General features: G+C 61.8%; 1 protein-coding gene across 1 annotated transcript; it reads left to right on the forward strand.

Moving 5' to 3' along the window:
* Window positions 1-1,071: 1,071 nt before the first annotated feature.
* On the forward strand, window positions 1,072-11,038 carry RASD2 (RASD family member 2). Its single transcript, XM_049626253.1, has 3 exons — window positions 1,072-1,482; window positions 6,349-6,742; window positions 10,472-11,038. The coding sequence occupies exons 2-3, from the start codon at window positions 6,472-6,474 to the stop codon at window positions 10,999-11,001; spliced, it is 801 nt and encodes a 266-aa protein (XP_049482210.1). The 5' UTR covers window positions 1,072-1,482; window positions 6,349-6,471; the 3' UTR covers window positions 11,002-11,038.
* The last annotated feature ends 1,266 nt before the right edge of the window (window positions 11,039-12,304 follow it).

Genomic DNA, 12,304 nt, shown 5'->3' on the forward strand with positions numbered 1-12,304 from the left:
CGGCGGCTCGGGGCGGGCGGGCTGGGCACCCCGCAGGGCACCTGGGCATTTCCGCGATGGAGGAGCGCGCGGGAGTCCTGGAGCGCGGGCTGGGGACCCCGGGCGGCTGGCTGGGGGGGGGGGGGGGAACCCTCGCGGGTCACCTGCGGCCGGCGCGGGGTGCGTGTGCATGCGCGCGCAGACATCAGCCTCGCAGGCAGATGCCGCCTTCCGGTCACGGTGCGCGTCCCCGGCCGCCCCACCAGCGGCCCCGACCCCACGCGCCCGGGCACACGGAGCGCCAGACTGCGGCGACCCGGCGGCCGCGGGAGGGGCGGGCGGGGCGGGGCCAGGCCGCGGGACCCGCCGCCCATTGGCCGAGCGAAGTGCCGGGGGCGGGGCGCCGGGGAAGGCGGGCGAGCGGGCTCCGGCAGGCCGAGCGGGCGCAGGGCGGCTGGAAGGGCTGCTCGCGGGCCGCGGAGGGGGCGGGCGGACCCTGAGCGAGGGGTCCACCGAGGCACGCTCCGAAGCCTGATCTGGGCTTCTGCCCCTGGGTGTGCCACCGCGAGCCTCGGCTGCCACCGCTTTCCTGGGGGCGGGGGTGGGGGGGGAGGGCATTGACCTCGCCCTGCGGGAGAGAGGGGCGTTCGCCTCCCGGAGAGGGAGGGAGGGAGGAGCTAGGGCCCGCAGAAAGTTCGCTTCCTCTGGGGGCCGGAGGAGGTGAAGTGGGAGGAGGACCGGGTTGCAGGCTAACTCGGAGCTACGTGCAAAACCTTGGGGCGGCGTTCAAGGCCCCCTCCCACACGCGCGCGGAGCCGAGCGCCCTGCTCCTCCTCCGGCTGCTGGCGTAGCCTCGCCGGGAGAAGGGAGCCGTTCCTCTGGCGCGGGGACAGCTGCAGAGCTGCAGGCAGAGGAGGAGGCCGCGGCGAGACGGGCAGCACCCCGAACCCGAGCGAACCCCTTTGGCGCGGGCGGAAAAGGTGGCATAGGCGGCCAGCACAGGTTCGCCCACTCGGGACGCGCACACCCGCACGCACCCACACACCACCAAAGGACCCTCCAGGAGTGTCTGAGGACCCTCTTTAAGCCCCGGAGTCGTCCCTACCACCCTCCCCCAGCCCCGGAGACCTAGGCGGGGACCCCGGGATCGGACGTCCCCGCGCCTCCGGGCACCTGGCTCAGCAGGAGTCCCCCGGGTCGGGGCAGGGCGGGGTCGGCAGCGGCGAGCCCGAGCCCGCCCGGCGCCCAGGCCCCTCGGAGCCCTCAGAACCCACCCATGGGGTACCGGCTCCCCGCGTCCCCTCGCCCGGCCGCGCCCAGCTCGGCGCCCCCAGCCGCGCAGAGGAGGAGCCCGGCGCAGTGACCCGGGAGCCGCTGCAGGAAGCCTCGGCGGCGGCGGCGGCGGCGGCGGCGGCGGCTGGAGAGGCAGGCGGTTCCCCGCACCTCCAGGCGCTTCCAGGCAGCCCTCCAAGCCGTGCCAGAGGCCCGGCTGGCCATTCTCAGGTAGGAGAGAGACCCCAAAAGAACTGGGGGGCTGGCTGAAGTGGGGGAAGCCAGGAAGAAAGGTTGGAGGCTTGTGGGGGGGGGGACTAGAGGAAGCTTTACATGATCAGGGACAGTTAAACCGATCGAGCACCTACTGTGTGCCGGGATCATAGGCAACTTTACATATCTAGAGCAAATGATTCGAGTTGAGCACCTACTATGGGTCCGGCTGAGTGCTAGGCCCTTTACTTCTCCCTGGTAGGAAAGACTTAACTAAGCTTCTACTATGTGCTAGATGTGTTGCTGGGAGCCTTCCGTTTAAGGGACCTAGAGCAATAGCCATTTAAATAGGAGGACACTGAGGCTCAGGGAGGAAGTGGCACTTAACCTTCCCCAAACACTCCCACCCCCTTCCTGAGCTGGCTGCTGCCTGTGGACCTGGATGGAGCTCCCTGGTGCCCCCCCACCCCCAGCCCTGGTGAGGACTTCCTTTGAGGAGGGAAGATTAAGCAATACCTTCCTTGTTCGGCATGTCTTGAGCTTTTTGGGGGGTTGGTGCAAGGAGCGAGTTCCCTGAGTGCTTCTTTTCCCTGGAAGTGTGTCCAGCATTCGGCTGGCCACAGGGCCTCCAAGTACCTCTGAGGGGCTCTCTCTGCCTTCTCCCTTTGCCCCGCTTCCTTGGAGGATAACAAAGGATGTTCTGGATTCCTGGCAGGTCGGAGGCCAGGCTGGGAAGGGGCAGCCGGCTCAGGAGCCCACGATTCAGGCTTGCAGTGACGAGGCGGGGTCCCCCAAGACCTCTGCCTGCATTCCAGTCCTACGCCACCTGGCTGTTCCGCCTGGCCCCTTGAATGCCTAGAGGAGGTGCCTCAAAGGAACCCACTTGTCAGGAGCTGTATTAGCCTCTAGACTTCTCGCTGAACAATCCGGGCCACGCTCCGGGTTTGTTTCTGCAGTTCCCAGGTGATAGATGACCAGCCCCACTGGCCCAAACCATTTGCTGAGCTGGTGAGAGGCAGGGCTGGTCTGCCGGAAGCTGACGGCCTGCCTGTTTTCTGCCACCCCGAGCTGCCAAGGGTGATGGGGTTGGCTTTGCAAAGCCCCCAGGACACCCCTCAGTGTGGGGATGGGAGCGAGTGGATAACGTGTCCGTCCAGAGAGGCTGGCATGTGTGCTAATGGAGGAGGCTTGAGGTGTGTGGGAGGGAGAGGGGGAGCACTGGTTCTGTGAACAAGCTTTGGGGTCCCCCCAGGGAGAAGGACACGGCCAGACTCCTGTCCTGATGTCCTTGTCCATCTGATCCCCTCCATCTTCCAGGCGGGCCCTGAAGGGAGAGGTTTGGGGGAGAAGAAGGGGGTGAACCCGCAGGTGCCTCTGCTAGGAGCCGGCCGGGCAGGGTTTGGGGGTGAGTCCTGGGCAGAATGCCTGCCCCCAGCTGTCTGCAGGGAGGGAGAGGGAGTGAGTGTATAATAGGCCTCAGGGGTCATTCCTCTGCCTGACGCCAGCTGAGGCTTCCCTGAGTCAGGCACTGTTTTGAGAAAAACTGGTTTTGGCCAGGGGGTAGGTTTTTATAGAGGTAAGAGCCCAGGCTTTGGAGCCCATCAGCCTAATTGTAATCCTGGCCTGGCCGGTAATCTGTGTGAGTCAGCCAGGCCGACCCCCAGTGTGCCCATCAGTTAGTAGACTGATGCTGGTCTGCTCTTCACGGGACCGTTGTGAAGTCATTGGAACAAGGAACACGAAGTGCCCGGCATGATGGGAGCCCGCCTGGCTGTTTCCCTGGGGATTGTGGAGGGGGGGGGGGGCGCTGTTCCTGACAAGTGGGGTTCCACCCCATCCCTGGTCTGGGACTTTCTGCCCCCTTCCCCCGCCGGGTGCCCTTCGAATGGCCCCGGGCTGGGGTCAGCTGAGTGACCCAGAACTTGCATTTGGGTCCTTGTGCTGCCAGCGGTCCCCATTGACCACTCTCTGAGCCTCCAGGGTTGGGCTCTAAATTCTGGAAGGGCCCTTTGATCTCGGATGCCCACCTGCTTCTCACTGTGCGGCCCCGGCTGAGGGTGCAGGGAGGAGAGAAGCCAGGCCCGCAGCTGCCCACAGTGCCTCCTCTGGGGCAGCAGAGGGAGGGAGGATGCGGGGGCGGGAGGTGGAGCCCACGGAATCGCTGTCACCTGGCGTCCAGGTGTCTGGGTGCCTCACACAGCCCCACGTGGCTGAGGCCATGTGAAGACTCACAGTCTCCTCTTGGAGAAGAAAGCCGTGTTTCCCTCTCTCTTTGCCTCTTTCTGATGCCTTGTCTCCTCCCTGACCCTCTCTGCCTCTTCTCTCTGACTTCAGGCCCATCCAGGCACTGATATGCGCACATCTGTACCAGGCTAGAGGCTGGGTAGGCGGTGATGGAGACCAACATTGTCCCCGGGGGCTGCTGGCCTCCTTCCCTGTCTGTCTAGACAGAGGTGATCACCAGCAGAGTCAAGTTCCCCGCAGAGGGGCTAGGGAGGGGGCTGTCGTGGCATGGGGCCTCTTTTCCCCCATCTCTGAAGGTCCAGGCTGCCTTGCCAGCCCCAGAGGACACGGAGGAGCCTTCACTGCTCTTGGTCTTGCGGCCTCCCTGTCCCCACCGCGCGCCCATGGGTGTGCCCGGGGCACCGAGACCCTCCTCAGCACCGCACCTGGGCCAGCCAGGTGGGAGGAGGAAGAGGGAGAAGACCTCAGAAGGAGGTTTCGGGTGAGCTCCAGAGGCAGACCCACTTGCTTCATTCATTCATGGCTCATTTATTGAGCACTTGCTGTGGACATGGCACCGGAATCCCGTGGGATAAATGGAAAGAGGGCCGCGGGCATGAATTGGGGGGAGGGGGATGTGGGGATCTTCGCCTCGGAGTCACTGTCCTGGCTCCCTTATGAACTACAGAGCCCACTCATGTAGACCTTTAAGCTTCAGGGTCCTTATTTGTGAAATGGGCAGGTAATCTCTTCCCCGTCGGCAGGTGGTGAGGAGACGCCATCGCGTGGGGCACACCGCCTGGGGTCAGATCTCTCTTTGCTGGTTACTGGCTGTGTGACCATGAACAAGTTAACTAAACTTCTCTGTGCCTCAGTAACTTCCTCTGTAAGCTGGGGTAACACCACCTACCTTCTGGGGTTCCTGAGGGATGGAACGACTTATTCCACGCTCAGCACTTAGAACGCTGCGGCCTCTGTTGACGGCGCGGTAAATGTCAGCTACCCTGATTGTCCTGTACTTAGCACAGTACTTGGCACACGGCAGGGGCTGGGCTAATGGTGATGGTCACAGCTCCAGGCTCAGGGTCAGCGGTGTGCTGAGTGGGCTTATTGTGTGTGCGATTCATTTTTCCTCTTTGCAATTCATTCATCGAGGTCCTCTTGGTAGCTTGGAATTGGCCGTGGTGGGAATGCGTATGCCGCAGAGATTGACAAACACTGCCAATAAGAGCTTTTTAAAAAGATACTTTTGAGAGCTGGTTTACTGCACAGCAGCTCTCAGTGGGGCAGGGCGAGCGGATACAGATGTCTGAATGCCCTGCACAGGACGTTTGCCAGGGGGTCTCTCCACCTCCAGTCTCTTAGCATAATGGCAGACGTAGAACATTATAAGGTTGGAGAGAGCCTTGGGGTAAGTGGGTGCGGCATTCTAGGCTACTGCGCTGGGGCAGCCAGAAGCGGGGGGCGGGGGGGGACCAGCGGTAGGTAGCATGTACAGCTCCCTGTGCACATGGAGAAAAAGGTGCCTCCTCTGGGCAGATGAACTCCACAAAGACAGCCCTCCCCTTTCCCTCACAGCTGGGTGCCTTGTGCAGTGCCCAGCCTGCACAACCGTGCGTGGCAGCGGCTGAGGGCAGAAGGGATCGCTACTCCAGCAGGCCTGTATCCACTTCTAGTTCCTAGAGAGGGGAGGGATTCCTGCTGGGGTGGGGCGGGGAGCGAAAAGCCTTCTGAGAGGAGGTGATATTTGAGCCAGGCCCTGAAACATAAAGAGAAGAGGGTGTTCTGGCAGAGGGACTAGCACGAGCTAAGAATTGGAGGCAGATCTCAGCAGAGCTCCAACAGAGCGATGGGCTCAGGGATTCTAAGGGCATTCTGGCGGGTGCTGACATAGGAAAGGAGGGTGGCGGGGCCGGGACTGGCCTCTGGGGGGCTTATTTATGTTCCATTTGGGCTTTGGAGCTGGGATCCAGTTCAGCCTCTTCCACAAGCCCAGGAAGCTCCCATAGAAAGTTCTGGGTAGCCCTTGGAGCTCTGAGGCACTTGAGCTGTTCCTGGGTCGTTTCTCTGGCCCACATCCCCTAGTCTAGATCTCTGGGTCTCCTGGCAGTAAGCAAATTCCCAGGGGCTGGGGGTGAAATCGCCGGGCCCTGGGTGGGTGGGGAGGATGTGGTCTGGACACGGCCTTTCCGCGTTTCTGGGAAGGCTGAAAGGCCACAGCCCGCCGGGCCCAAGAAATGCTCTCTAGCGCCAACTCCAGGTCGTGCCCTGGAGTCACAGCTCCTGGGAGGCCGGGAGTTGGAAAAGGACGGGAGGACCAGGGAGAGGTCAGGTTCTAGCAGGAGTTACTTAACATTTTGCCACCTCAGCGCGGGCCACAGCCCTGTGAACGGAGTCCCTTTTACAGCTGGGAAAAAGTAAGTCCCAGGGAACTTAAGCTCCTTGCCCACGAGCAATAGCGAACGGGTGGTAAAGTGAGGAATCAGGCCCCAGCGGTTCCGGGCCGGAGTCAACAAAGGGTGAATGGCCGCAAGGGCGACCGAGGGCACGCGTGAGGGGGGTGAGTGAGGAGGAAGGAGGCCTCGGAGGGCACGAACGAACGAGCGGGCAGAGCTGCTAGGCCCCTTAGAGACGCCCGAGTCTAACGCCCCCGTCTTACAGACAGAAGACGGACGCCCAGACAGGAGCCACGCAGAGGAGGCCAAGGCCGCCAGCAAGAGGCTGCAAGGCCGGGTCCAGGGCCTCCTGACACCCGCTCCCCGCTCTGTGCCACAGTCCCGAGCCATGATGAAGACCCTGTCCAGCGGGAACTGCACGCTCAGCGTGCCCGCCAAGAACTCGTACCGCATGGTGGTGCTGGGCGCCTCGCGGGTGGGCAAAAGCTCCATCGTCTCCCGCTTCCTCAACGGCCGCTTCGACGACCAGTATACGCCCACCATCGAGGACTTCCACCGGAAGGTCTACAACATCCGGGGCGACATGTACCAGCTGGACATCCTGGACACGTCCGGCAACCACCCCTTCCCTGCCATGCGCAGGCTGTCGATCCTCACAGGTGGGTGCCGGGGGCGGGCGTGCGCGCTCAGCAGCGGACGGCGCGCGGACAGAGCGCGTTGCCTGTCCCCCGTCTGCAGTGAAGCTCCCAGCAGAGCCCCCTCGTGAGGGTCAGAGAGGAGTTGCCGGGCAAGTGGTCGAGCTGGGGCCCAGATTCCGCGCTGTGTGGCCGGGGACCGAGTACTCGTGACCGTGGTGCCACCTTCCAGATCGGGAGCCGACACAGGCCGGCACTGGGACGGTCCCTCTCCGGGGAGCAGAGGGGCTGCTGCCTTCCTCCTGCAGGAGGTGGCCCCGCAGGGCTCCGGGGCCCGTGGTCAGTCTGCCGGGCTCGGGTCTGTTGACACCCCGGGCCTTCGCTGCCTCTCAGAGCGGTAAAGGCAGGACCGGGGCAATGGCCAGTCAGAGTGATGCTGGGGGCTCGGCAATGGTCACGGGAATGGTGGTGGCGATAGCTAACACGTACTGAGGGCTGTGTGCCTGGGCCTGTTCTCACAGCTTAGCATGGATTTATTTCATCCTCACGACTGACCTAGGAGACGGGTCTTTGGCACTTCGCAAGTGGGAAAAGTGATGCCCAGAGAGGTTAAGCTGCTCCAGGCGGTAACACAGGCGGTCCGTGGCAGTCTGGTGCTTATTCTCTACCACTAAACCGTCCTGAAGTCTGCTGGCCCTGCTGGGAACACTGGGGCGGCCAGAGAGATTGTGGGGGATTAAGGGGGCAGGTAGAGAGGTGGGACCTGGCCGATGCTTGCCTTCCTGAGGCAGTTTCACGCGGTGGCCAAGAGGGCGGCCATCTGCCTGGGGCAGTTGCTTCCCGGTTTTATTCCTCTGGGCAAGCAGCTTTCTCTCTTTGCGCCTCGGTTTTCCCTCTGTAAGAGCCGCACATCAGCACCCACCCCATAGGCCACTGTGGAAATGAAGTGAGTTAATACGGCAAACGTGCTTGCTGAACGGATAGTGAGTGCTCAATAAACAACAATCGTAACCCAGCATTTACAGAGTGCCTGCTATGGGCTACGCAGTCATTTCCTTTTCTTTTTAAAACGTTGTGATGTTTATTTTTGAGAGAGAGAGAGACAGAGACAGAGCATGAATGGAGGAAGGGCAGAGAGAGAGGGAGACACAGAATCCGAAGCAGGTTCCAGGCTCTGAGCTGTCCGCAAGAGCCTGACGTGGGGCCCGAACCCAGGAACCGTGAGATCATGACCTGAGCCCAAGCCGGACGCTTAACCGACTGAGCCACTCAGATGCCCCAACTCAGCCGTTTCCTAAGCATCCTTCTCCCATGGCTGGGCAGTGATGCAGGGGAGGAATGAGCAAGTACCCCTCTAGCCATCACTAAAATAGGTCCCCACATCGAGATGCTTTTGCACCAAGAAACCCGTGCTGTGCGGACTCCTCCCCCCTACACCCTGGCCAAGCCCCGTCCTTGAGCACCCTGGGCAGATGGCTTCTTCTTGCGGGCTGTCCTTGCTGACTGTCTGACCCAGATCACATTTCACCCCCCACCCTGTGGTTTGGAGAGGCACTGTGTGGATGGAAAGAGCCCCGCGTTGACCTAGGTTCCAGTCCTGGCTCCACCACGGCTTACCTGTGTGACCCGGGGTCCGATTCTCGGTCTCCTTGGCTGTGCAACGGACATAAGCTTGCTTCCCCCCGCAGTGTGGCTGTGGGGAGTGAAGGAAGGCACTGGGGACACTTCCAACACGTGGAGCTCAGCTCTCCTTGCCTTGGGGAGGGGACTGGGTGCCTGCTGATGTCACAAAGGCTAACACCAGAGGGAGGGAGAGCCATGTGGAGCCGGACCACGTGCGTATTTCCAAAATTAATTTTGAATGACACAAATAATATGCAAACACACCCTCCTATAAACCCAAATAAGCCTAAAAAGCCCCCTTGACCTGTGTCTCCAGCTCCAGGCTCCTGTCCCCTCTCTGGAAGTGGCCCACCCCCTCAGTCTGGTGGGGACTGTTCTGGACCCCACCCCCCCTCCATGAACACACTGACCTTTACACTTGTATCCTGTCTGTAATAGGGAGTATTTTCGCCCGTCTCTTTTGAACGCGCACTTATCATTCGGAACACATCTGTCTGCTGCTTGCTTTTTTCACTCACCAGCTCGTGCCTCATTTTCCAACCTGGTGCAGAAGGAAACTCTGAAAGCCATTAATTCTGCCGCCAGCTCTCTTTCCAGCTGCCAGCCAGGCTGCCTCTGAAGGTTGGCATTGCAGTCTTGCATTTGAATATGTCAAGGCCGCCGAGTCCTCAGGGGCCCAGGATTAGCCTAATGGGACGGGGTTGGCATCCCAGGCAGAAAAGGTCGCCAGGCCTGGGGCTGCCTTTTGCAAGCACCTCCTTAAACAGCCCACACCCCCCATTCCTTCCATCCCGTCACACCCATTCGCCCAGCTTTATGGACACCCACTGTGTGCGGGGCCCTGGGGGACGAGGACGCAGGTGACACTGTCTCCCTCTGCTCCAGAGCTCTTGGTGAGGGGCACACCCACCGGCCGGAGCATGGTTCCGAATGTGGCATGCGCTGTTATGGGGGGACAAATGCTATGCTCTGGGGGTCCGCAGAAAGGAGGCAGCCGTGCTTCCAGAAGGGAGAATGGCTGGATTCTCCTCTCCAGACGCTGGGCCAGTCACCGACCCCCCCTGAGCCTCAGTTTCCTCGTCTGGGAAACAGGGATTTGGGCATCTCCCCCCAGGTTCTTATGAGTTGAAGCCAAAGTTCAGAGAAGGTGCTTTGGGTGTGAGCTTGTGATCCCTGTAGTAAGTTTTAAAAATTGGGATGTGGGCACTGCCTGTGCTCTCCCTGGCTCCCCGGCCACCTCCAAATTGCCTGTTTCAGACCCAGGGACCCGTCTTGAGTGATGCAGCGAGTGGAAGTAGGGACCGCCTGGGTCTTGGAGGCTAGCGCTCATTGGTCCGTGATTTATTCAAGAAGCAGGGAGCATCTCCGTGTGCCAGGCACCGGCCGGGTGAGGATAGAAGCAGGTCCAAATCTTGGCCTGGCCACATTCATGCTGTGTGACCTTGGGCCCTCTCTGAGCCCCTCTCTGCTCACCGACACCAGGAAGGTAACGAAAGCCCCCTCAAGGAGGTTTTGTGAGGAGCCGGGGAGGAGCCCACGCTGGCGTGTCCTGATTGTCCTCTCCATACCTAAGACCTCTGAGGACGTGCCACACTCCATTCAGTATCCTGTGAAAAGCCCTGCCGGGAGGCTGTATTTCATCCCTGTGGGACAGATGGGGAAATGAAGGTTCAGAGAGGCCGTGGGACCCGCTCAGGGCTGCGTGGCCAGTAAGTGGCGGGGGCAGGATGTAAGCCTAGGCCTGACTGGTGCCAGTGCTCTGAGTTCCTACGATGTAGGCGCGATCCAGGCCCTGGGGATGTGCACTGAACAAGTCGGGCAAGACCCCTGCTGTCATGGAAATTGTATTTATTATGATAACTCTAACAGTCTGCACGAATTCGCAAGCCACTCATCCCATGGCCAGCTCTGCGGGGAACTGTAGGGGGAATTAACTGCGTTGTGCCACACGTTAGCTCATGTGCCCTTGGTCAAGGGCTTTAACCCTCTGGGCCTCAGCCTCCTGCTCTGGGAAATGGGGAGAGGAGTGACTCCCCCATAGACTCACTGGGAGGGCGGACTCAGCGAGGGGAGGGGTGGTGGGGGTGGTGGGGGGGGCGGCCTCACCACCTGGGGTCCCTCTCCCCGCAGGGGATGTCTTCATCTTGGTGTTCAGCCTGGATAACCGGGAGTCCTTCGACGAGGTCAAGCGCCTCCAGAAGCAGATCCTGGAGGTCAAGTCCTGCCTGAAGAACAAGACCAAGGAGGCGGGGGAGCTGCCCATGGTCATCTGCGGCAACAAGAACGACCATGGCGAGCTGTGCCGCCAGGTGCCCGCCACCGAGGCCGAGCTGCTGGTGTCGGGGGACGAGAACTGCGCCTACTTCGAGGTGTCGGCCAAGAAGAACACCAACGTGGACGAGATGTTCTACGTGCTCTTCAGCATGGCCAAGCTGCCCCACGAGATGAGCCCCGCCCTGCACCGCAAGATCTCCGTGCAGTACGGCGACGCCTTCCACCCCCGGCCCTTCTGCATGCGCCGCGTCAAGGACGTGGACGCCTACGGCATGGTCTCGCCCTTTGCCCGCCGCCCCAGCGTCAACAGTGACCTCAAGTACATCAAGGCCAAGGTCCTTCGGGAGGGCCAGGCCCGTGAGAGGGACAAATGCACCATCCAGTGAGCGGGAGGGATGCCGGGGTGGGCGCTTGGGCGGTGCCTTCGGGAGGTGCCCCCCCCCCCCCCCCCCCCCCGTGCCCACTGCCCGCGCCCTCCGCCCCCCACGAGACCCCAGTGGCAGCCGCGTTCGAAGGCCTCCGGCTCCAGACCGGGGCACCCCAGCCTCTGACCTCTTGTGTGTTCTGCCTCCTCGCCGCTTCCCTCTGATTCTGCTTTTTCGAGGTGCCCCCCCCCCCAGGCGCATTTAGCTCCTCCCCGCGGGGACAGGTCACTGCGGGGCTGGGGACAAGGGTGGGAGACATCCGGACTTGTGCCGGTCCCCAAGTCAGAGCCTTCTTGTCCTTGGGGTTGGAGGAAACGCTGACGCAGGAGGGGCCGTAATCCCTACGCGGACGGAGCCTTCTGGAACGGTCGCGGGTGGAAACGACTCCCGGGGTCTCTGCCGTGCTGCTTGAGACCCCAGACTCTCGCCCTCTCCGACTCAGCTGTTTGGGCCCCTGTCCCCAGGGTGGCCCCCAGCCGTCCCGGTCGGTCGATCGGGGACGTGAGCCAGTGGCGGCTGTGTGTGTGAAGAGGGGCGTGGCCACGTCTCCGGGCCCACAGCCGTCCGTTGGGCGGATGCGTCGTCTGCTGGTTGTGTGTTGCTGCTCTCGTGTTGTGCTGTAGAAACGGAAATCGTTGTACTGTAAAAGCTACTGACGCCTCGTTCGCCAGACCCCCGCCCAAGTTAGACCCACCGCCTCTGCTGGGGATGCTTTCCTCCCCCTTCCCAGACAGGGTTCCCCGTGGCCTGCCTGCAGCTGGACACTGCCCTCGATAATGAGCTTCACAATTTACATTTGCACGGGGCAGGGGATGGGGGGGGGGGGCAGGCTGGGGCTGCTTCTCCTGCCCCCATTTTGCAGAGGAGGTGGCTGAGACTGGGGGGGGCGGGTAGGTGACATGTCCCAGCGCCCCCCACCACCTCCCCGTACCCCCCACGCTTCACCTCGTTCAGGGCAGGGCTCTGCCTAGAACCACGCCGTCTTCTACTGTGCTCGTTCCTCAAGCATTTATTGAGCACCTGCCGGGTGCCGGGTCCACTGTGTGCTAGGAAACAAAGAGGATGAGCAGTGCACTTTATGACCCTGAGGCCAGGCCCATCCCCAGCCTCTCGGCCTGTTCCCCTTCACCCGCATGGCCTTGTACCCACCCCTGCTGCCCGTCTGTCTCTTGCATTTGGAGCTTTTGCGGTGGGGGGGGGGGGGTGCTGCAGGTGCAGCTGGGAGCCAGAGCTGAGCCCGGAGAGGTAGGTGGAAAGCTCCTCG

The sequence above is a fragment of the Panthera uncia genome, chromosome B4 (genome assembly GCF_023721935.1).
Source record: "Panthera uncia isolate 11264 chromosome B4, Puncia_PCG_1.0, whole genome shotgun sequence".
In the NCBI taxonomy this organism is placed as follows: Eukaryota; Metazoa; Chordata; class Mammalia; order Carnivora; family Felidae; genus Panthera; species Panthera uncia.

What these genes read in the sequence shown, in the direction of transcription:
- RASD2 (XM_049626253.1), top strand. Translation starts at nt 6,472, where the DNA reads ATGATGAAGACCCTGTCCAGCGGGAACTGCACGCTCAGCGTGCCCGCC. An exon ending in CAGGCTGTCGATCCTCACAG is followed by an intron (nt 6,743 to 10,471) that starts GTGGGTGCCGGG and finishes CTCTCCCCGCAG; the next exon opens with GGGATGTCTTCATCTTGGTG.